General features: G+C 41.0%; 1 protein-coding gene across 1 annotated transcript; it reads right to left on the reverse strand.

Moving 5' to 3' along the window:
• On the reverse strand, positions 1-25,290 carry PTPN11 (protein tyrosine phosphatase, non-receptor type 11). The gene is made up of 16 exons (XM_026036684.1): positions 25,255-25,290; positions 21,147-21,269; positions 20,192-20,386; positions 18,883-19,075; positions 17,543-17,659; positions 16,917-17,030; positions 13,087-13,183; positions 12,387-12,466; positions 12,096-12,254; positions 9,236-9,367; positions 8,309-8,463; positions 7,584-7,651; positions 7,329-7,480; positions 3,780-3,892; positions 3,536-3,637; positions 1-3,189 (listed from the first exon to the last, which is right to left on the reverse strand). Exons 1-15 carry the CDS (start codon positions 25,266-25,268, stop codon positions 3,568-3,570), a joined length of 1,782 nt encoding a protein of 593 aa, XP_025892469.1. The 5' UTR covers positions 25,269-25,290; the 3' UTR covers positions 1-3,189; positions 3,536-3,567.

The raw sequence follows: 25,290 nt of genomic DNA on the forward strand, positions 1-25,290 counted from the left end.
TGCAAGGTCTACTCCACCTAATAAGAGGATCCTTTTTCATTAGTCTTTAGTACTGTAATAAAAAAAAAATCACAATAATGTCATAAATAAACAGGYTTGAAATAATTAATTACGTTTCACTATTTAAAAGGGAGAAATTAAAAATTAATTTGAAATAATGAAGTTATGGGTGAAAAAAAAAAACTGACAATACATCCTAGTACCAGCTGACCTTCCCCATCCCTACAATGAAAAAGGAAAGAGGTTTTAACTAGGATGCAGCTAATGACGTTAATTGTGTTTCCAACACATACCTTAAGAGGAAAAAGTAAAGTTTGGTCAGGATTAATAGGCGAACCAATCAGTCCCAACGAGTTAGCTGAAATTAAAGTGTACACTATAAAACATTCAGTAAATCAAGTCTGCAGCAAAATCATGCTGGCATAAATTATTGTGCCTTAGGAGCTGTGTTAACATTTCCCTTGTGGTTGATAAAGTCTTCTGCAGCAGAGCACTTGGGAGCTGCATCCCTTTTCCATCCCACTGTTCCAGCAACGGCTTGCAGATCAATGCTTCAATTTATTCTCTAAAAGCTCACTAGAAATACACGAAACCCACATATTCACTTATCTCCCCTGAACCAAAAGGCATTTATCTCTCTTGCTTCGCCTGTCATAAAACCCAACCATTGTTTAAAATTATTTTTAAAAGCTCTAAAAATTACCCCTCTCGCCTATGCATGAAAGGCTGGCAGACTTCACCTCGCCAAAGCTGCCTTTGGTTTTCAGCAGGGCCTAACACTCCAGGTAAAGAGAATCAGAGTTAGTTATTCACAGCCTTGCAGCTCGTTCCCCTCCTTTGCCATTGCCATTCTTCCACCATGCGCTCCCCAGGATTAATCCGTATTCTGGAGCACGAGTTCCCCGCTTCCAAGAACAAATTCTTACGGAGACAAGTTCGAAACAGCCACAAATGAGGTCATGAAAAGCAATTTTGCTGGCTATATAACTGACTGCTGCTTGCACAGATCAATCTTAAGACATATCCCACTAACGGAGCTCGGATTCRTTCAGGATCCTTCTCTTGTTTTCCTGACTTTCCATGTTGGTGCAGATGGGTTCCAGACTGAACACGCATTCCACCTTGCTGTAACGTATGAAGTGTAGGGTTTGTGCAAGTCTACCGTGCTTTAAACAACTATTTAGACTGTGGTCAAATGGCTCTGTACCAATAGCAACCCTTAAGTGATCCCTTTGAGCAGGATAAAGCCGTAAATAGGGACGGGACGGGAGGGTGGCAATGCAGAATAGGTATCTCGCTACCGAACAGCCAGATTTTTCTCTCATGGTGACAGAAATTTTAGATCTAGAAAGGGCACAAATATTTACGGTTAGACTAGAGGCTATGACATTAAAACTCATTATGGTATGCTGGTGACAGCAGTTCCAAAAAAAACCAAGAATTCGAGAAGAAAAACCCAAACCTCGAAAGACAAAAAGGACACAAAGCAAAGTAACAAAAATTCTGCTTAACATCAAAAAAGCACCTTCATTCAGTTCAAACAAAGTGTTCAAATATTTGATTTTGCAAAGCACTCTCAGGAAAAGGTAATGTAATCTCCCAATTAACCTTTCACAAAGCTGCATTAATTACATTCCAGGCGTTAGCATAATTTCAGTAAGGCCAATAATGCAGTTTCATTGGCCCTGCACCCCTGCACACAGCGATTTAATGCAGTACTCACCACCTGCACACGCTGTATGAAAATGGCAATAGTTCCTTAACGCTACCTAAATCACAGAATTTCCCCCCAAACAAGGGAAAGACATTGGTAAGACACCATTGGTACCTACTCCTAGGGACCARTTCTGCCTCGGATCCACACATGCAGTTATATCTTCGAGGGAAGCTTCTGGTCCAGACAACAGGACAAAGCAAATAAAGCAAATAAACCAGCTACCCGGCTGCCCAAGAGCAACCCGCCCTTCCAGCRCCTCTAGAAGGGGAACCTGCTTCACTGACAAGCAGAAGTGGTTTCAGATGCACGTGGTTCTTCAGCTACCAGGGACAGCAAATTCGATGTGGCTCTGAAAGGCACTTCAGGTAGAGCGGGTGTAAACTCCTGCCTGACACGCGGGCCAGAACAGGCCCCTGCTGCCCGTGCTCTTCCCTTGCAGCTCTGCGGTTTCAGCCCATCGTTAGCTTCAATACGCTGCTTTCCCCCAAAAAGCTCTGGTTTAGCCCCCTAAGCTAGCATAGGGCCTTACTAAAAAAACCAAAGGCCCCAGTAACTTCCACCTCCTCTGTGGAAGGGCCAAGAGGGTTACCTTAAATTAAGGTAATAACCTGCAGAGTGGGTCATTTCCCTCCATTTTTAATATTCTGTCAAGGTGTCATGGTACAGCTTGCTAGAATACCTTAATTCTACTAGTCCAATCTCTTGCTTAATAGATRAACACAGACAAATTAACATAGACAGTGCCCTTACAGACTGCTGGGCCACTGTGCCCTTTGAGAGAGACGGCAAATTCCTATTTCGGGTAGAGGTCACATGAAAAAGGTTTTGTTTGATGTAAAGGCTTCCTCACATAGTTGCTCAGAAATAGCCTGTCCAACCACTCAGCTAAGTTGTGATAAAAAAAAAAACACACACCCTTATCACTTATCACAAAAAGCACCTTCATATCTGCAACTGCTCACCCCTATGCAACTCAGTTTGAAATGTATTAGGACTAATTTTACCATGTAGCTGATTCTATTCACACAGGTGATCCACTGTTTTCAATCAAGTATTGTTCCCATCAGTATTTTACATAAATGTAACGGATTTACCCATTTCATTGCTCTCCCACCCCCAGCCCCCAAAATCCCACAACTGCTCAAGTACGAAATTACTAATAGCCATATTGTGAAACAAAAACACTATTTAAAAAACAGATGGATGACAGTCCAACAGCTTGCTGGATTCCAAATGATTCTACAGCGTCGCTGTCTACGTTGTAGACAGGATTTCCTTTTATTTGGAAGATGAGCAATTGTAAATCAGGTATCGGAGAGAAAGGATATAAACAATCTTTAGATGGTTTTACGTTGGGTCTACTGTTGAAGGATAAAACCATAAATAAAAAGGTACCAAGCCTTCAAAGTTCACCATTCACATGAAGCTTCTTCCATCTCTTTCTTGACCTTTTTAAAAAGCCATGTTCATTTCTAGYGGAGGAAGAGAAAATAAAAGTTCAGAGAAAATCAGCAACCATTTAGCTTTCCTAAATTATAGAAAAATATGCTCAGTTTTGACTTGGAGAAAATCATAAACTCAAACCAGAAGTCTCTGATCTGTGCTTACAAACTGTGCATTATTTTGGTAGTATATTTAGGATATAAACTTGGAAGAAAATTGCTGCACTGAGAACATATGAAGCACACTTACAGTTACCCAATTAGCTCCTAAGTGGATTCAGATTGACAAAGTTTCGTTTGGGCTAATTTCTTCCCCACTCAGGCCCCTTCGCCAGCTCTCATCTGGGCACACACAGTCACTCCTGACCACACGTACCCGTCTCTTCATGGAAGCGCCTGGATATCTTCTCATCTGAAACTTTTCTGCTGTTGCATCAGCCCCACATTTTCATATACTCTAGCACTATCTTCTCTCATTCTGAAATGAGATAATTATTTGCAGAGGAAACAGTCCAGGCAGAGAAAAAAAACAAGCACATGCACACAAAATAACTCAGTGACAATTTATTTCACTCAAATTTAATTAATACATTTCAAACTTGCAATAAAAACCAACTTACTCTGGACATGTTGGGGTCGGGGTACAGGGTGGAAGAGGGCTCTGATCCCCACTTGTCTGGTCCGATAAAGAATATTTAATGTTTGTGTATTCGTGACCTTTTCTCTTACTCTTCTGTGAAGTAAAACACAATTAGAACCAGGTTTTGAACTGCTAATGAAAACAGTAATTGGAGCAGCACAGAAATCACGCATACAACTAGCCATGTTTACTTGTCTTTAGAAAGAGATGCTTGTCTATCAACACAGGAGATTTCAATTCTGTAGATACAGCACAGCATGGAGAGAACCTGAACGCTGGCGTTAGCCATTTGTTGCACGACCTGGAAAGCCTTATTTCGCAGTATTTCCCTTTCCATGACCATCTCCAGCAGGATGCACCAGTATCATGAACCTGCACTCACGTACAAATTTCATCCTACTTGGCAGGAGAAACCACRCTTCATTCTTTAGTAGACAGCAGCAGCCAGTGGGCCTCCCACTGACCTTATTTCCAGCTTGGAGATGTTGCCAAATGAGTAACAACACTGTTTGCAAGATCTCTAATAAAATACCATCTTAGCCCATTAGGTTTGATATAAAAAGAACCCAAGCTGTTATTTGTATTCCATAACATATGCCACAAGCTGCAGCCAATTGTGTTGGCATTTGTCTAAAGATACGGAAGGCTCCAACGAGCAAAGCTACATCRGGACAGAAAGGGGGATACAGCTTCATTTCCAGGACAAACATTCACAACACATAACATACACYGATACCTACATATAAATCAAAGCCTTGCTTTAAAATTCTATAGCATATCTTTTTCTAAATGCTCAAACAAGTACTAAATCAACTGACCTGAGTCAATCTCACCACAGAGGTTGTCAGAGCCTCCTAGGAGATCTGGCTGCTGAGTTCCCATTAAGAAAGCTCTGCATAGCAATGTGGGCTGAGGCTTTGCAAGATGGTCTTCTGAGACTTCATCAAAACTTGTTCACCTTGTTCTATTATTTAAAGAACTTCTCCCCCTTTCAGCCTCCCACTTACTCCTGACAAATCACTTTCAAACAGACCACCAGTCCAGATCAATAACCTGGAAGGCTAAAGCTAAAAAACACAAGATTTAAACAGAATACAAAGGTTCAAACTGTGCTGCATTCTACAGAGTTTAGGCACGAGCCTCTCACCTAGCAACAACTGCCAATAATATTCTGAAGCCCAAAACCAGAGCTTGATCTTTTGAAATTGGAAGACGAATTACAGTTGCTGCTAGAAATGCTATAAATGCAGTTAAAGATCAATTTTAAAAAATCAGTTTTATTACTTAAAAGATGGCTGAAGTAGACAGYCTAAGAGAAAGATTTCTAGCTTCTTTTCCTCCAACTTAACTCACTGTAATTATTCTAATTCAAAATAATAGAAGGGTGGTAAAAATTACTAAATGTAAAAACATACACATTTCAAGGAAAAAATAACTGAGTGTGGTTATTTCTCACTCCAGGGAGTAGAGGCAGCTATTGCCCTCATCGGGGCACCCAATGCACAGCAACAGGCCTCGTTAGCAGGACTCTTTCCTCCTCAGAGCTGGGCTGTGTTCAGGCAAATCGAAAAGCAGGAAGGGTTCAACAGAAWCAACTCCACACTCTTTCCCATAGATGGGCCTTAATTTACCTGACCAGTTTTGTGCAGCTTCCAGGTTTTATCACCTGCAACCACATTACAGCGTGGAGAATGAGGTTCCAGTAGGCAAGAGTTTTAAGAAACAGTTTCATCCCCAAACAAATTATATTTTGTGGACTAGATGAGATTCAAGTTTCCACCCGCCCCCCGCCTTTCCCTCACAGTATTTTGCTATTCTGCTCATCTCTATTTTTTTTTTTTTTCTGCTCTCTCAAAGCATGTTCTGGAACACTTCCAACCCACCAGGTATATATTTACTTATTTATTTTCCCAAGAATTAGTTCCTATGGCCACTGCCAAAGTTGGTTTTGTCTCAAGAGCACTTTTTTAATCCCGTGGTTGCCACTACTCACCTGCAGTGAGGCTGCCCTCACTACAGGTCAAGATCTCTTAAGGCAAAGCAACGTCCTTTCCAGTTTAAGGAAATTTTATACTTCCTTCTCCTGTGCTAGTAGTATAATAGGGGATGAAATGCAATTAAATTGAGCCTGACGACTGTAACAGAACGAAACCGCTTCACTCGGTATCAAAACACTACGCAAAACATTACAGCAATCAAGAGCCAGCTACTCAGATAAATAACAGCAGCTGAAAGACCAGATTTGAGAGCAGAGGACACGAGGCTTGCACTGCAGAGCTACACACACAGACAGGAGGAAACTCTAGGCAGAGAGACAGACAACAAAGCAGGAAAAGAGAAAACACGAAGGATTTCGTGTTCTCCACTGTGTCTAATCAGCACCAGAGCACAAAGCACCTGTCTAGGGAGAAGACGAAAAATCTATCTTCTCTACTAAATGCTGCATCTATCACACAGGCAAATATAAAACAAGCTCTGCGAGCGAAGCCAGAAGCCACACAAGAGAGCCAAGCCCAAGCTGACACAAGCGGTCTAAGCGGGGATTTCATCTCAGCCTGGCACTTGGCTAACCMCGGGCACGCAGCTCCCCACATCTGCCTGACCAGTCTTGCAGGTTTATCCCCTTTCGAGCAGCAAGGCAACCCCAGAAGGGAAGATACTGAAATTTCAAAACAAAAAAGATAAGAATCCAGAAGACTAAAAGTTGGGGCAGAATGAAAAAGAACAGCAGGCAGACAGTTCTTTATCACAATATTAGGTAATTTTTGCAGATTACAGCGCTTCCAGAGGGTATACCCACAGACCCACTTCACTGCTCCTGTTTTCACCACCCATTCCAAAACCTTCCCTCAGTTTACTGCACCAAGTCTCTCCTCTAACTGCTCTTTCCCTTTGATACTGCATTGCAGGATCACCACACTCCTTGATAATCTTTCAGCCCAAGATACCTACCTTTCCACAGCTAGCACAATTTTAGACTCTAAAAATAGATATTACAGTGACCAATTTAGATTGCCAAATGAATCCTGCTTATATCAGATTGAATTTGATTATTATACGTTARAAATATATTTGACACATTTGAAACCTCTTTAAAACTCAGAGCAAAGGCTTCTGCATCAATTCACAGGGTCTTGTTTATTCTTCCYGCTCAGAAACCCAGACATTACTAAAGGACCTTTGAAACCTGGACACAGGGGCTGCAGGAAGGACAGGATCCCACACACCAAATCACTGTCATGCAAGGTAGAGCTGCTGCAGCTGCAGTCATGGAAAAGCTTCTCATACTAACGATTTTGCCACTGGTCAAACACACTGTTCTTTGAGAGTTTTCTAATCCCATATGGAAACATAGGTTCACTCATCTGAAAACAAYCTACAAGCCAGCTGCAGAACCAGCCTTTTCATGATGTTCTGCATCTCCAGTCAGCAGTCATGCCTCCAAAAGACACAGGAAGCAAAAGAACTATTCTCCTTCCCACCCCAATTGTATGTTCCTATGAACATTTCATGTTTAGGACAGATATACCTGCTCCTCTTCAATTCTGCGCTGTAACGTTTCAATGTAGTGCTGCACTGCCATGTAGATAAACCTGTACTGTGCTTCTGTTTGAACCATTCCTGATCGCTGCGACCTCACCATCTGAATGGTCTTTGGAACATCAATGTCACAGTCCACACCTACAAAGCATCATTAAGAGCAGCAGAATAAGTTTTCTCTTTAGAGGAAAGATTAGTCTCATCTAGTGCAGYGGATTGTCATCGCAGTGCTGGGGAACCCTACCTTTTTCTCTGATTATGTCAATAAGAATATCAATCACAATGAAAGTCCCGGTTCGTCCGATTCCAGCACTGTAGAAAGAGAAGAGGAGGGGAAAACCACAAGTTGCTCTTTCTGAACAGGCATGAAATTCTAGTCCAAGCAGACATCCAATATTAAGACATATCCTACTTTCAAATTACAGCCCAAGTGTCATCCCAGATGAGTTCGCATGCACCAAAGCAAGTACAGACCTATGCAACTTGCATGGAAGAAAGAAGTCATGGCAGCATTTTCTGTACATGACAGTTTATTAACATTCCYGAAGCAAAGAACTACAAAGTGAACTCTGATACTTCCTTGCCTTATGAAAAGTATCTCATCTATATGCTGAGACTGAGTGATGTCTCACTTGCAGGAGGTGGGATGGGAGACAAATTCCCATGATCCTGTACCTGGAATATATTTAGACAAGACTGACACCACCTCTCATACAGCCTCAGAAATTTGTATTCCTACCAACATGAATGCACTGGAAGACAGATTGCTTAAAAGGTAACCATTTGACACTTATCTAAAATGCAACATTTCCCAAAATGTACAGAGCAAGAAGAGCTTGATAGATGAAAACTCAAGTAGCCTAAGGGTAAAGTTGCTTCCTTTTTAACTTTTTAGCTTTTTTCTCTCAYACACAGAAAAGACACCCAACAGAATCCCGCAGAAGGAGACTGCACACTGCAGCACTGTACCTGCAGTGGACCACAACTGGCCCTGCATCAGAAATGCTCTCCTGCTTGTGATGCACCTCTTCTAGAAAGTCTAGCACGCCACCGGGGTCACTTGGCACTCCATGATCAGGCCAGGTTCGGAAGTGATACTGCCAGACCGTTCTCTCTGTGTTTCCCTAGAAGGAAGATGCCAACACGTGGAAGAATGCAAGCCTTCACCTCAAAACTCATGAGAATAACCTCTAAAATATCTCCCTGGCTTTTTCTTCCACAGTTATTTTTGCACTCTCATCCAAAGCATTCCTTACCACATTTGTTTGCCAATTCCTTCCTCTTTCAACTCCTTTACTTAAAAGCTCTTTACTTTACTTATACAAACAGTTTAGTTTTCACTTAACATATTCATAAGTCAAAGAAGCTTCACACACTTGACTACTATTCTTTTCCTTACCACAGCACCACAGTTTAAGCCCAGCTTTACAGGCCATTGGTTGTATTACCGGCAAGAGTTCCGGCAAGAAATGGTGCAGTTTCAGGGGAAGCAAACACAGCAGCAAACAGGACTGGAGAACAATGAAGGCCCCTACATCAGAGGCCTTATGAACCAAAGGTGCCTTGCTTAATAATAATACAAGGCATTCAAACATCTCCTTGAAAGGAAATCAGTAAAGCCTCAGCTACATTGAAATGTGACCTGCACTTAAGAGAAGTATCATCTCTCTTCCAGATTTCCTGAAAGCTCTGCAGACATGCATCATCTTCTACCAAAAGGTGCTTAAATACATGAATTTCCAATTATGCCAGAGACAAAACATATGGAACTAAACCAAGAACTAAAAAAAGGCAGGGCTCAAGTGACTTTATTGATTCCAAGTAAACTGTCAACATCTGCCATTTATTCTTGGTTTGCAACCTGAATCAAAAGGATGAAGCCACCACCATACTTACTTGCCCAACCTTGGAGAGCTTGAGTTCTCGTAGCGTGTAATCATGTGCTGCGCTCTCCTTAACATTCCTAACACGCATAACRCCGTACTCCTTTAGGGAATATTCATCAGGCCAGTACTTGACACATTTACTCTGCAAGATTCAAAAGACAGAAAGGATCAACAAGGGGCAAGGCTGGTTCATGAATTGGCTAACGCACAAATCTGAGCTTTTCAGTTCTGCTTAGGTAGAGGACAGTTACTAGCACCCACTGGCCAGCTAARTGACAATGTAGAGCACATTTAGGGGCAAGTTTTTTTCCCCTCAATGCAAATGCACACGCCCACGCTGCAGGATTTGAGGCAAAAAAAGGTACAGGCAATCTCTCCTCTTAGCAGCTTTCATGACAGTCTTAATACCTGCTTATCCTCAATAGTTTCAAAAATATAGGTCTAGAATACAGGCACTTATATCCCCATCAAACACCGATTTCAAAACAGCGAGAATTTCCAGGGGAATGCAACAGCCTTGCAGACTGCTCTATAATCAGCAYCTAACAGATTGCAGGATAGACACAAGTCAAAGGCATAAACCATTTTTAGCATACACGAAACCTGAGGGCTTGTCATTCAGAACTGGAGCAAAAGGGGCTAACCTAGCTCTCCAGTTCAGCCAAYGTGCAAGACAGAATTGCTCCCTGTGGGGAGAATGAAGCCTAATGCATCCGTAGCTTTAGTAGCTTAGAGCTTTTTGTGTGCTACTTCTCTCTGAAGATTATTTTTGGCCAGGGATATATTACGCACACCAGAGAGCAGGATCACTGCTTTCATTTGGTTCCCGTGAAAGCTTGGGAAAGAGCAAATCCTGTTAACCTCCGACTGCAATGCCAGTCCACACATTATCTGGACAAGAAGCTCCAGCGGGTTTGTGGGCAGGGCTGCTAGCAACTGCAAATCCAGACCCAACATCAAGGGCTGTGCAGAAACCTCTCTCACAAATATGCACGAGTAGCTGCAAATATGAAAAGACTGCAACAAGGAAGCTTCTTCTGCAGCAGAAGACGATTCAAAATAAGGCTTGAACACATGCTTTCCAGCCTGCTTAGGCAATACTATGCTTTTTTTTTTTTGGTTGCTTTTGCCCTCTTTCCCTACTTTTCCAAAAGGGTACGAGCTAAACTCAAAACGTTAAGCTTAGTGTACATCAATACAGCTCGCAGTTTCAACGCAGAACTCTGAACACAAGAGCAGGGGTGCTCTAAATAAATCTCAACAGTAACACGCAACGTTAAAACCAGCATTAGCCTGATAGAGAGGATGCAGATAGGATCAGCTCAGTGGACTGCTTCCAAAACACCATTAKTTTAATTTGTAAGTATTTTTTCAGTTCTCTACAGAGCACTCTAAAGCGAGTGCAGAGTTCTAGGCAGCTCTGTGTCGTTTCAGAGTTCCTCACTTCCTTAGGCAATGTGTTCATGAAGTCATCTCGGATCCAGAGCTTTCTCTCCTTCCCGCAGATCTGAAAGCACTTTGGTCCGAGATAAAAAAGCTGTTATTTTATACCAGGAGTGGGACATACCAAGTCAACCCCTCCAAAGTAAAGCCCGAATTTCTCTTCTTCTCACAGAAAGATCTAAGGAGGACACTGGGAAAGGGGGAGCTTCTCCTTCCTTCAGTGTATTCTCAGGAAGCAGAATCAAGTATTTCAAAGGTCCTTTCATAAAATACAACTAATGGACACAAATCTATTACCTCCAGAAAACCCACAAAACAGAGTCCATGGCTTTATAAACACCAGTAATAGCAGTTTTGATAACCATGTGAGGAATAGAAGCCAATAAAAATCTAATCGTCATCTTCTGCACACATAAAAACCAAAACAAAAAATCCATATTCCAAATCAAAATAAGACTGTAGAATACATAAATATACACAAGGGGAAAGTCACCAGTGCCAGAATATCAGTATTCAACTATTTTCTGCCATTCAATTTTCTTTTGCCATACGCAYAGAACCCAGAAACAGAACAGCCTCACATTTGCCAGAGAACAGTGAATAAGCAAGATCTCCGTGCTTAAAAGGTAAGAGAGGTTCTTGGAATACATCACTGCAGGAAAATTTCCTCCTTCAAAGCAGTGAATATTACCAGAGCAGCTCACAAGGGGCTCACAGATCACTGAGGCTGAACAAACAGCTGTGTTCATGCAGAACAAGGCAGTTAGAGGCAAAGGACCTGATTTTAGGAATAAAAGTGCTAAATCACGCCTGCTTGAGGGATTCTCTACCAGATGCAGTTACAGCCCAGATCACTAGCTCAACACATAAGAATGTTAATAAAAATCAAGCAGGGAAAGTAAAGTCAGAAGGGAGAATTGCATTCTAGCAGAGCCCAGTAAATGTCATTTGAATGCAGTGATTCTGAGGCAACAAATTTCATATTATTTTGTAATATTTAGGAATACTCTCTAAATTTGTTCTTATGGTAATAAAACTTGACAATTTTACTTTTCATAATAGTCTATAAAACCTTGGCAAGCTAAAAATAAATAACAAAATTCCATGTTTCTGTGAAAAAATAAACTCCTTAAAGCATGCAGAATGCCTCTGTGAATACACCTGCCTTTTCACAGGCTCATTCACTAGATAACTTTGCATTCACATTCATACACCAAAATTCAGTGAGTAAAACCAATGACACGAGAGAAGTGCATCCTCCATTCCCACATATACAAGCAGAGGAGGACACTCAGCACCTTCATTCTGGGTCTCTGGAGAAATCACCATATTTTCAACTTCCAGCTTGCAAGTTAGGATGACTTAGTTGCGCTGACTTGCACTCAAGTGCATGACTTTCCCCAAGGGCAATTTAAAGTTGCTTTTACCTTTCCTCTTTCAACTTCTTTTGTTGTCATAACAATAACTCGAGAATTTTCCTGGAACACCATTCTCCAAAAATCATTCACTGTATTCTGTAGGCAGCCTTGAGTAGCAATGTAGCTTTTTTTTGGCTTTGAGTTGTTGCACTTTGTTTCAAATTCAGGCTAGAGAGAAAACACAATTTAACAAAGAATGACAAACGAGACTTCTAAAGAGTAACTCGGAATCAGGTGAGCACGATAAAGAATAGATRCAGGTTATGCCAATAAGATACTGTTAGGTAGCAGTATACTTACCATAATAATATTAGCATTGATATAGTCTGAAACTGGTTCGTTTGGATCACCATCATGTAGAACAACTCTGGTATGATCAACTAGAAGAGTACATACAATATGTTAAGCAGTTGTATCCTACATTTGTAAACACATATCTATTTTTAAATATCCACCAGAGAGGTAATTTCCTATCATTACCATAAAAGCAAATTGTCAAACAAGTGGTCAGAATACTCAACCATTCCTTTCTTCGAGGCAAGCATCCAGTTCTTAAGAAACTGGATCACAGTATCTAAATCTTTATTCATCTTAGTTAGTACTTCATTAGGGTATGGACAGTCAAGCACTAGGTCAATAGAAGTGGGTTTATAAAGTCTGCTGGATTCATTTCATGCAGTTTGTACCATAAATTAATCCTCTTAAATTTAAGCATTCCAATTGCTGAATAACAGTTCAGGAACGTGACATCATTATATGATAGCTGAAGATAAACACAATATTAGGCAATCAAAATATCTCCATCTACAAAGACCACATATTGATATACAAATTGGAAATGGTATAGACTAATTTGACAACATAAAACATCATTAAAGAAACAAAACAGAGCATACTGCCGCTTAATTAACATCATATTTACCAGCATCAGAAAATAAAGCTTAGAAAAAGCATAAAGAGCCTATGAGCTCTACATTATAATCAAAAAAGTAGTACTTACAGGGTAAAATGTTTTTGTATCTATTTTTGTTCTTGTTCTCTTGTCTCTGACCTTCTTTGCGACTATATAGAAGTTTACATTCTTGCTGTTGTAAAGTCTAGATGAAAACAGCACAAATAACTGATTTCATTAAAAACAGCACCACATCAGTAAAAAAGAGCATACAGCCTCTTTCACCATCACTTCTGCCATCCTTTCTCACAGAAAAGTTGACACTTGATTATAACACCCATCAGTGATCTGGGAGAGAGATCTTGTTTTTTCCATTTGAATTCAACAGAGCATTGCTATACCCTTCATACTCCTAATTAACTTGCCAAACRAAGGAAGCCAAGTTCTGTCACACTCTTACTACACGCAGAGCTGCTATAAAGCTGGCTTACCAGGGAGGAGAGGCCAATGGACTTGGGAACAGAATTTCACTTTGTTCAGCAATAAGCTTCCTACCTAACTCTAGTCAAATCAAGAAGTGCGCGTGGGAATGCTATTGYATTGCCAGAGGCATAGACAACATAAAAAATGCCCCAAGCGTTGCAAAAATAAGGCAAAAATTTTGCCCTATTTCTGAGGGCAAAAATAAGGAATCCCATCCACACACACCACTTCCTAGATTCTTCTATCACTACAAGGCCATTTCACCAAACTAGCACCTGTTTTTGCCCAGATTTTCCTTTCCTAGCCCAAGAATGCTGGGGATGTTTAAGCTTGCTCAGGTAACTGCAAACAGGGTTAGCCAACATAAATCACTCCAATACAGAAACAAGAAAACCTGCATGGAGGTTCCTCCCGTTGACAAGGCTGTAACTTTTGGGTCCAATTCACTATTAATGTGACAGGGACAACACCAAATCCACACTTCACAGCAGTGTCGCTTGGTAGCAAATCTCCCCATTGGCAACCCAGCCAGAGGGACCACAAACCAGATACCTTTGTTTTCTAAAAAGAACATCCTGAGACTCAGGGAGCTGCTCCTTTTGCCATTACAACCATTTATGCTCTTTCAGAGGTCACTTTTGCTTTAAAGCTTAGGCATGTCAGGCACATTCGTTCACGTCTATCTTGGTCTCCTTTATCGTTACTGACTCACATAGTGACCTTGGACAACTAGGATCCTTCTACACACAGAAAAAGAACACAGACTCCGGAGAGGAGAAGCCAGACACAGAAGAGTTGAGAGGTCTCATGTCCATGAAGCAAAGGCAAACGTTCCCACGAGCACTGCCTCTACTGCCAGCCATGAGTGAAACACCGTTGCGCAGTAGAGCTTATTTCTTGCCTCCTGCCACTTTGCAAAAGAGTTTTTCTTTTAATTTTAGATGTTTGGCTAAGCCAGTATTTACTGAGAACCTTCACATAAATTATCAAAATGTGACACTTTGAGGTCTTGGTCAAAYGAAGCACAAAGCAAGAGAACTGAAAGCTAAGCTTTGTTTGCAGGTTATAAAATAGAAAGAAGTGTGTGGAAACAGTAGCTTCAGACATCTTCACTTCATACAGTTTATTATTGCTTTGAGCATCCCCGAAGAGATATCCATGAGCAGCAGCAACTTGTAACAAGTCCATTAAAAGATATACATAATGCAACAATAAATCTGAATCATGGTTCTGTATTTTACTACACTATTGAAGCATTAAACTCACCAAACAGCCATTTTTCAGAAGCAAAAAACATTACAGAAGACTGCCAACATTTCTGCCTCGTGGCTCATAGGGCAAGAGGCATATCCTTAAATRTGCCTTAAGACAAGTAATTTATAACTGCTGTCTGGACAGTGAAACCATAAACAACACAAGCAGTTTCACAGACAATCCAGAGTTTGCCTCCATGCATCCTCTCGAGACCAACAGCCACTGCTTAACTTGAGGTGAATAAAAAAAATAATCCAGGACATTAAAACTGTTACGAGGTTGCTTTATTCCCCCCCCAAAATAGCACATCATAAATTACAGATTAGTGCTGTCCTCCCTCCCTAACAGTAGTGAGAAGAAAAGTGGGATGCCTTACAGCAAGAATGTTTCATGTCCTACAAATGCTTTCTTTGTATGACTTTGGACTTGCTACCAAACACTTCTAAGAGGTTACAGGACAGGAAAACACCTTGCTTCTGAGGAGCAGCTGTCACATTCATAACAAGGCAATTTTATTCCACAAAAACCATAGGACAGAAAAGAAATCCTGAGAGTCAAGCAGTAGTTCGGTCATTTTTTTAAGAATCAAGCATCCATTCCTAAAGGCATCACACACAGCACGGCTTCCCTCAAGAAAAATCATCGCTTCCCAGAACCTCTTAGTGAGCCAGCCCCAATAACTAGGGCACGGCAACTGGGAACTCTTCCCTCTTACGCCCTCTGAGTAACAGTGAGGTCTGCACGGAGTCTCCAGGGAAGGCTGCTAACAGACGCTTGGCTAACCTGCAAAATCACTTTCATTGCAATGCTCAGGCTAAAGCGTTCAGGAATCACAGGCACAATCTAGATTAAACACCAGGATATGAAGCACASCACTGACCAGAGTCTCCAGAAAAGGCAGTTCAACCTCAAATGCAAGTTTTAGCCATTCGAGCAGGTGAGGCTGACCCTTCGGGCCTCGTACCAAGGTTCACATATTGCAAGAGAGGAGATTCCAGGGCTGAGGCCACCTAACCTCTAAGAGGGGCTCACAAGCAACACAYGAGACCTGCCCCACACAAGACCCAGCACTCTGCTGCCAGGGAGGTTTCACAAACAGAGCCCTAAGTCCTTAGGGACAAGCACAGCAGCCTCTGCTGTCTTGTTTTCCGTCTCCTCTTGGAATTCTGGCTGCTCAGCAGACCTGGCCCGGTCTTCACAAGCCTAACCAGCCATACACGACTCAAGTCACCCATGTTAGCTCCCCGATACAATTCATACCATGCCAGCTGAGAGGAAGCCAGCTCCTACCACTCTGAAGTGATGGGGTTAAGGTGCTGTCTGTGATTTACCAGCTGTGTTTATCTTGGGCTTTCCTGCTCCTTCTTCACTGCAGAAGGGTGTCCTAGTTATTTCAGGCTTTGAAGGCAGTAGATTAGGAGAACAAACTGTCTCAAAGAACAGGAAGTAGAACTTCCATTTTACGTCTTTCCACTTCCCCATCACCCCACCTTGTACTGCATCCACATTTGTACAGAAATTTGATACCTTGCTTTTTATGGCTTTATTTCCCCCAAAACACCCCTTCCAAAAAAGTCAAAGCAGACTGGAGAGTGTTTGACCAGAAGAAATTGTGCTCGACCAGAAGAGAACTTCTTTGGACTGTCGCTTTGCAAAAGCGACATCTCTGACTATTCAAGTAGCTTCTTAAAAACTGCATTACAGAGCCCAAAGCAGCCTCTTTACAAGGGAGTTTAGATCACAGGACTTCCCGATTTCCTGTTGCCATCTGCTGGTGGAGTTCCACATTCTGCTATGGATTTTTTGTGTGTCTTAAATATAATAGGCCAGTTAATATCACTTCAAAAGTTGCTCAGTATGATCATCATTCACATGCAGCTGTTGAGTCACTCCAATTGTCAGGCCCCCAGTATAGACTCAAGCAGCTTGGAATCTGTTATGCCAGGAGCGATTACATTTAGGTATGGAATGAACAGCCCCTGAACAACCTGGACAAACAGGCAAACACTTCAAACCATTCAGTTAAGGGGCACGAAAGAAGAACTGGTAGATTTAACGTGACCTGCACTTGACACAAAGAGGACAACGATAGGGATCTGAAGTAATGGAGGGGGAAGACACTATTGGGAAGGCAGTAACAAAACTAGCTTTTTAGTTGTGCCAAAGTTCAGCAGTATAATACTTGAAATGTAAGGAAGTACCTCAAATTCTTCCCAGAAGCCCTGCTTGACTTTATCCGTAGTCTCTGCTAGCTTGCTTAGCTCCCGCACTCGGCTTTCGATCTCTGCAGCATTAATACGGGTGGTGTTCAAAGGCTGAGAAAGGCACAGAACATCAAACAATGCTATATCAGTGACTACAGCTTAACACATTGTACATCTTTATATTAAGTACATATTATATTTTATATAGGTAACGCAAATAGAATTTTAGGATCCAGATATCTATCTGGTCTTCAATATCTTATAGATCAAGTAAAGAGGGGGAAGGGAGAAGGGAACAACAGCTTTTATCTAAAGCCTCACAGCTGTCCTTCAGTGCACTAAGTTATCTCATCTCTGGACTACTCTTGCAATCCTTACGGGCCATGATGAAGTCAAGAGAAGGTCTATAGACATCAGAAACACAGAAACATATCCCTTGCAAGTAGCTATGAATCTGTACCAGTTTAGATTTAATTGATTTTGTCATCCAGTTTCACAAATTTACTACTACTTTTTTCAATCAAGAAAAAGATGTCTTATAGAACACATGGAAAACACTGCCCTTCCATAACAGTACGTGCTAAGGGTAACAAAATTTAGTGACATTTTCTCCATTCACTCACCTGTTTGAGTTGCAATACTGTGCCCAAAGTTTCCACCATGGGATTTTTCTTATAATGTTCCACCAGATCTGTCAGAGAGTCAAATTTCTCTCCTCCACCGACATCATATTTTAGCTCCTTGAAAGACAGATGCTCAGTCATCAAAATAAATGCACTTTTGAAGAAGCCTACGCTAATATTATCGAGCTATGAAATTCATTTTAAAGAATTTTTCTCATGTACGTAGAGAAATCTAGAAGGCCCTTCCACTACGAGATGGTAGAATGTTAATGAAAAGATAACAGGAAACATGTGCACAGGCTCACTCACTGAGGTGACAAACAGGACTGCCCTCCATAATGAGAGCCACTTTATCTGCCTCTTGAGAGCTGCCTCCTTCTGAAATAACGTTTAGTCAGCTCAAGCAGACTACCTGGGCTGCAAGATCAGAATTCAGAAACTAACTTGCGAAACACAGCCAAATTCCTAAAACAGTCAATCACTAGGGGCCTGAAAGACACATGTAGAATTGCACAGATTTGGTAAGACAGACTACATGACTTCTTTAAAGTCCCTTCTACACCCACATTACTTAAAACAGTTTCTATCTCAATGCCCCCACTTTCCTAGAACTAATTTAATAATTTCTACCAGTGACAGCTTCTAAAGCCTTAGGTAGCAATTTCTATCTCTAAGTTTCTCTATTATTGCAATATCTTTTGCCCTAAAAGGAAAAAACATTTGCAGATTTTGTTAAATAACAGCAAAATCTCTGCACGTATGACAATCAGAAAACTGTAATGGAATAGTACTTAAATGGAGAACTAAGCCCTATTAAATTCAAGCTTTTGATTTAAAATGTTCCTTGGATTAAATAACCAAGATATTTACTGAATGCCGCTCATCTGTCAAGAAACATTATAAAAATGACAGGACAACAGATACACTCCAGTGGGTTTCTATTTGTCCAATTACCACTATTTTTATATGATTTATCCAAAAGACAGCAACCTGCTTTGGAAGATTTATGAACATGAAGGGCTCCATCCACCGAGGATTAGAGACAGACTTCTGATGTAATCAGAGTTAAATCTATTAGAAGGTGCTTGACAGCACAGTGTAGCATGACGTGATTCTGCCAGGCAAGCGGTCAAAAACCAAACGCTAATTGAATGGTGAAACTATCAAACTATTCAGTTTGATTCTAGAGATGATATATAGCACATACAGCACTACRGGGAAAGGGGAAATGTACTGAACTCCCCGAAACCATGAGTGGTGTAGAAGAACCCTGCTGCTAAAATAAAAGCCTCACCGCCCGTAGAAGCAGGGCTATTAGAGAAGCTCCTGCTTCATCTCACCTGGCAGTGAATCATGACATGCGTCACTTTAGATTTCCCATCATTGCTCTCTCCTTTATCATCTCCCGTCCGGACAGAAAGAACAAAGTCCCCAGGGTGGCTTTGGCTCTCGCGCACGAGAAAGCTTCCATGTTTTCCTTTCTCAGTTAATAGCTTTTCAGCTTCTCTTCCAGAGAGATGCCCATGGAACCACCTTTAAATAGAAAAAGAAATAGACAGGTACCCTATTATAAAAATACAGAAAGAGCTCACAACAAGCACTTCTACAAGCACCAAAATTTGCATTTCATGCCAACTTCAAGTGAAGTTTTGGGTTGGATCCTCTACAATGCAGAAGGACTCTCCTTAAGTATGATTCTCTCTACTAAGTTTGAGTTCACACTGCAGCCTCTTCCTCAGGCAAGGCTGCAGTTTTTACTGTTGTTCCATTTCCTTTACTGAGATGTCTGCTTCCAAAAATGCTGTGGGAACTTCATATCTTGGAGACCTCACCATTTCATCATACTAGAATGGGACAGGATAATTTTAAGTCTTATTTCTTCTAAAAACATGCCTAGAAAGGCAATAATCCCCCCAAACCTCAGGTAATTATTGAAGGAAGGTAAAACATTAATTTATTAAAGGGGAAAAAAGAAATTCTTTGCTTCTACCATTTCTTGCTGCATGCACTTGCATTCAGTTCAACGCTGTCTTTTGCTAGCAGTCTTGCCAGCTACTGCTAAATAAAAGCTATTCTGAGGAGTAAAGGAAGCTGTTTTAACGTTTTTCCTTGCTTTTTCATTTCCAGGAACAAACTGACATCTACTGGTCACAAGTGTTTATTTTTGACATGTACGCCCTCAATGCATGCCAAAAGTCTCAGATTCTCCTTCTCACTCACATTTCTAAAAACAAGAGATCACAATCAAACATTTGCATTTGTCATTCACTTACACAGGCCTACTGCTGGGGAAACAAAAGCTATAAAGTTATGTCTAAAACTATACCTGGGAATTCCCTGCAGTATGTAAGGGCTTCATGAAGCACTGGAAGAACTACAAAGCATTCTCACAGTAAAAATCAAGGGAACTGTATCCTCTTTTTCACTATTATATCATGCCAGGAGAAAGGCCTCAAGACCCATTGTCTTCAAAATGATATTTATCAGTTTACTTTGAAAGTAATTTCACATGAAGCATGGAATTAGCTGTAATGTAAGATAGGGCAACATGTTCATCAAATGGAAGCAGATTGTTGTGTTAACAGTGACAACTCATGCATTTAGTAAGCAATGCATGGACACTAGGGTTTTCACTATTATTTCTCTGACCTTTCAGATGTAGGATCAGCACAGTTCAGTGGATATTTCAACTCTATAACATCTCCATTCTTTTCTTTGAGCTGCCCATGATGTTCCATATAATACTGGACTAACTCAGCCAACGTAGCAAACTTCTCTCCTCCATAGAGATCATAGTAGTCCCCTGTGTTCTGGATCTTGATGTGGGTGACAGCTCCAGTTCGTCTAATATTTGAAACAAAGACCAAAAAAAAAAAAAAAAATCACGTAAGTCAGCTTATTTCCAGGCATTTATGTCTATGTTTAGAGATGTGTTGTCTAAATTGAAGAAATAGTTGTCGCTGGTTGATGTGAACCATTTGTGCTCCTAAATTCTCTAGTATTAGTGAGAAACAACTATCTGAAAAAAGCTCTTTCTGTTAAACAAAGTCCCTTATCTCAAGGTTATCCACGCACTGTAATTTGGATCACCAATCTCATTTTTCCTTTACCTTTAACATGCTTCTTTATACTCTTTTCCTTTCCTACCTCTACACACAGCACCAGGGACAATTGCTACAAAAAGCCCATTTGGGAAGCTGAAATAGCATTGGAGTGGCCCTTAGAAACTTGCTGACTTTCCTTATAAAAACAGAGTCTGTTTTTATACAGACATTTCCTTTTGCAAGTGCCTGATCAGCAGTTCAGATCACCTCTGCTACTTTTAGCTGGCTATCAAATGGATTTTTAAAGGGCATAGAGTAATGCAATTATGAATCTGCCTCTGCTTCCCCTAATTTTCCTGGCTGTCTCCAGAATCAGAAGCCAGTACCCTCTACACTGCAATTTCCCTAGCTGTGCAAAAGTAATAAGAGAATGGACTAAGAGCTAACGGAATGCCCCAATCACAACTAGTTCATTTCCAAATGTTTCCTACAGAAGAGAATCACAGGGAGAACCTTTTCAATCTAGAGGGAGAAAACCAAAAAAGTCCCCGTCAACTTACCTAACAGAGAGCGTAAAGTCTCCTGGGTTACTTTTGCTGGGACGTGCCAGAAAACTGCCATCAACTCCTCTTGTTAACAGTAGGTTTTCTGCCTCCACCCCAGTAATATTTGGATGAAACCATCTATAGGATGTTAAAAAGAATAAATAACGGATCTTACTGTATTAAGCACTGGTTTACATGACAAGACTATACAGAACAATTCCATGGTTTTAAAAACAGGCAACACTGAGTTTTGTTCTTAATAAGACTTTCTATCTAAGCATAGACAACATGTTTTCATATTGCACTGTAGTTTCACTATCAGTAAGAGATGCTTTAAAAGTGAAAGAGCTATATCTATGCATATTTAGACTATTCAAATAATACCAATATTACATAAAAACTGAGAAACCGGCTTAAATCCAGAAAACAAGATACTCAGTCAGGAAGGAAAAAAAACCTCTCTCTGCAGAAACTCACAATCATCACTGGCACGCTAGACATTTATAAGTAAAACAAAAAAACATTCAAAATGACAATTTATAACATTTTAACAGTAAGGAATTAAACAAAACCTCATATTTTAGGGTACAAGCTGACCACCAACTGACAGAGGCCAGCAAGGACCTTCGTTTGTGGGCAACCCGTTCAGCTCCCAGTCTTCCTCGCCCTTGCCCTAAGGGACGGGGCGCTGCCTGCTGCGGACCCCAGAGCACTGCTCACTCTTCCAAGCCCCGTGCCAAGTTTTCTGATCTGACTGTACCACACTTAAATACAAACCCAGAGGAATCTCGCATCGATATTCACCACCCACAAACAACCTTCTGAAGGACTAATAGAGTGGCGTGCCAAAGGAGAGCTGTATATGGTCTACATCCAACAAGTTCAGTGTCCCCACCTTTGGCATGAACTTTTGAGGGACTTATTCTTAGCTATTCAGCTAGCACATCTGTGTTTTCTCTTATCTTTAATTTGGGGGGTTTATTCCACTCTTAAAATGCTAGAGTACTTCTACATTCTAGCTGAAAGGAGTCTTTATTGCACATGATTTTAGAGGACAACAAACTGAGGAAAAAAGAAAAAAAGGAGAAAAAAAAAAAAGAAGAATGAGAGAAAAGCTACAGTGTCCACCGCTGCCTACGCCCTAGGATAGAGGGGAATGCAGCAACTACAAACTGCCTCAGCGGCTTTGTCACGTTGGCAATTAAGTGAGGTTTGATGTTTTCAGATTTGCCGTAAATCAGACACTATGAAAGACAATGAAAAGGCACATCTGTATTTGCAGAAAGAACACATTGCTGCTCTTTGCACACCGGGCTCTTCGTTTTTCCAAGATAATGTAAACCTCAGGGCAAGTGACTCTCTGCAGCCAGCCTCAGAGCAACGAGTGGTACCTTTTTTAAAAGAAAATACATATCATTTCTGATCACTCCTAATACAGTCAGGATTTCATGGTAAATTGATACTACAGTAGCAACAAAATAGGCAAATATATATTTAAATTTAGGGCTATCRCTTTATCACTTCAATTGGTTCAGCAGTTCTTTCTATTTTGAAAACTGTTAAAGCTGATAATATTCCTAGGAAGGTCTTATCCCACCTATTCTACTTTCCATTCTGGACAGTTTTAGAGATTCCAGAGTATCTAGCAAGACACTCAAACCGGAATCTGGATTATAGATGTACCAATTCCATTTCAGTAGTAAGTGATTCCCGTTGTGAATCTTGTATTTTTCTGGTTTAGTATACTTGCACCAAGGAAACCTGCTGAATACTGCTATATCTTTAACTGAACATCAAAAAAGAAGTTAAAAAAAAAAAAAAATCAAGCCTACACAGTGTGGGGCGTGAAAAGAATATATTAAAAAAATACTTCCAAGTTGTCACAGCAAATGAGAGYTAGAATGAATCAATAAGCAACTCTACATTTATCTAATGACCATCTGAAGGTCAAAAGCTTTGATACTTTGATACAGCCTCACAGACGAGACAGCACAAGCATCAATACACAGGGTGAAGAAAATATTAAATAACATATTTAGGATAGGATTGGGATATGAYAGATTTGGGGTGAAAAAGCTCAGAGTGAATTTCTCACACTTCCATTCCCAGGTTTTTACTTCCTTTGGAAAAAAAAATGACCATGTTTTGAAAGGTTTGTAAGGGTTTTAGAAAAAGACAGGATTCAAGAGACATATTTATGTGCTGGAGTTCAAAATGTACAAACAGAGATGGGAACTTACTGGAACTGACTAAAAATTTATTATAAAACGGCATTCTATTCTATCCCTGTCCCTAACATGCCTAGAAGTAGACACACTGCACTGGTTAGAAGGAATTAAAATAACATAGAAGGAATTAAAATAATAGAAAATATATATATATTTTAACATACAAGGGGGAAGACAAAYAACTTGTACTTAAAAGATGGATTAAAGAGCTGACAGATCGTTATTAAAAAAGAAAAGATGTTCTCACCCCCGCATATGCACTCCTACTAAAGATGGCAAAAAAAGTTTAGCGTAGAACAAGAAAAGCTACATCTGGAAGACTGAGTTTATTGCACTTTATGTAACTTTCACTCTAATGGCAACTTGTACTCCTGCTCTCTCATCCTTGTATTTTTGGCTTTGAGTAGGAAGATGCATTTGTCAGCCACCCCAAATAGAAAAATGGGGGTGTTGGTGATCTCGGTTCAATGGTTCCGGAGCAGCGATCAGGATCACTTCATTTGAAGTGTTGCCATCACACGAGCGCTTTTGAAGCCCGGGAGAGACAACCCTTCCCAACGYGGAGGGGACAGCAGGGGGATGGCAGGCGCGGAGAGCAGGAACACAAGCCCTAGAGAAGACCTTCCCTCACCCTTCCTTTTATAGGGATGGAATGCATTTGGGGCTTTTTTTCCACTTTCCTTCTTCAGCCCCTGTTCTGAGCAGGTGCACAAGCTATCCCTAGCAAAGGCCATCCCAGCCAAGCAGTACAACAAGAGGGGAACACACACATGCTCTAGTTACACTCGCTGTCCTCACTACACATGAAATACTCATCAGAGAAATTCTGATCCAGGCGCTGCAACCACATGCCATTAAGTCATTTACTGTAAAGTAAGATGAAACTGCAGRAGAATAATTAATGAAATAGTGAGATATCATTTACAAGAATAAACGGATACCACTTATGTTTTTTTATTTCTCAAGAATATTATGGATGTGGTAGGAAATAGCATTGCTACAATTTAACCTTATAAAAAAAAATACATATATATGCAAATACATCTTCAATAATCAAGGAAAAAGAACACCAGAACATGTATTTTGAAAGTCATACGTTGCCAGCTTCTTTCTTTTTAATGGAGAAGACGGTATAAATAGCAGGGAGGGCAGGGAAAAGAAGAAGTCAGAAAAGCAGAGTAGATGATAAGAGAAAGTTATACCAGATTAAGGGAGTAGAAGAAAGTTCCAAGTCTGGATTTGCACTTTCCAATCACCTTTACAAGAAGGCACAAGATTAAATCAGCTCTGAGTCTTGGCTAGCAGAATATTGATGTTTGTGGAGGTGGTTTAATTAAACCTATTTATAGGTTCATCAGTTTATATTTCCAATCTTTTTCTCAGTCACCTTCACAAATTAAACTTCTGAGCAGGGCAAGAGGTTGCTCCTGCTGATGAGGAGGTAGCAAACGCTTCTACAAGGGCACCTGTGCACATATTTAAACATGCATTGGACAAGGGCTGGCAGTCAGAAAACACCTGCGCTGCAGMTCCTCCACACACCAGGAAACCTCAGCTGAGCCACAGGCAGCCACAGGCTGAAAAGCAACCTGGCGAGATTCACCATCTTGTGCAGAAGGAGAACAAACGTTGAGGAAACTACATCCTGATACGTATTAAGTGAAGACACACACCAAAGTTCAGACTATGCAAATTAGCTGAGAATATAAGCATTTTGAGCGTTTTTATCACAGCAGCCCCTCCCGACCCTAACACTTATCTCAATGTCTCCCCCTGGCCCACGCAGCTAAAGTGAAAAACGGGCTCCGAGCGGGGGGGGGGCGAGGCGGCCCCCGCGAGGGCGGGCGCTGAGGGCCCCCCTCCCAACGCCCCCCACCCTCGGGGCCCCCGCTCACCTCCGCGATGTCATTTTCCCCCGCGGCGCGGGCGGG

This window comes from Nothoprocta perdicaria, unplaced genomic scaffold, assembly GCF_003342845.1.
Source record: "Nothoprocta perdicaria isolate Ctin4 unplaced genomic scaffold, notPer1 scaffold_185, whole genome shotgun sequence".
In the NCBI taxonomy this organism is placed as follows: Eukaryota; Metazoa; Chordata; class Aves; order Tinamiformes; family Tinamidae; genus Nothoprocta; species Nothoprocta perdicaria.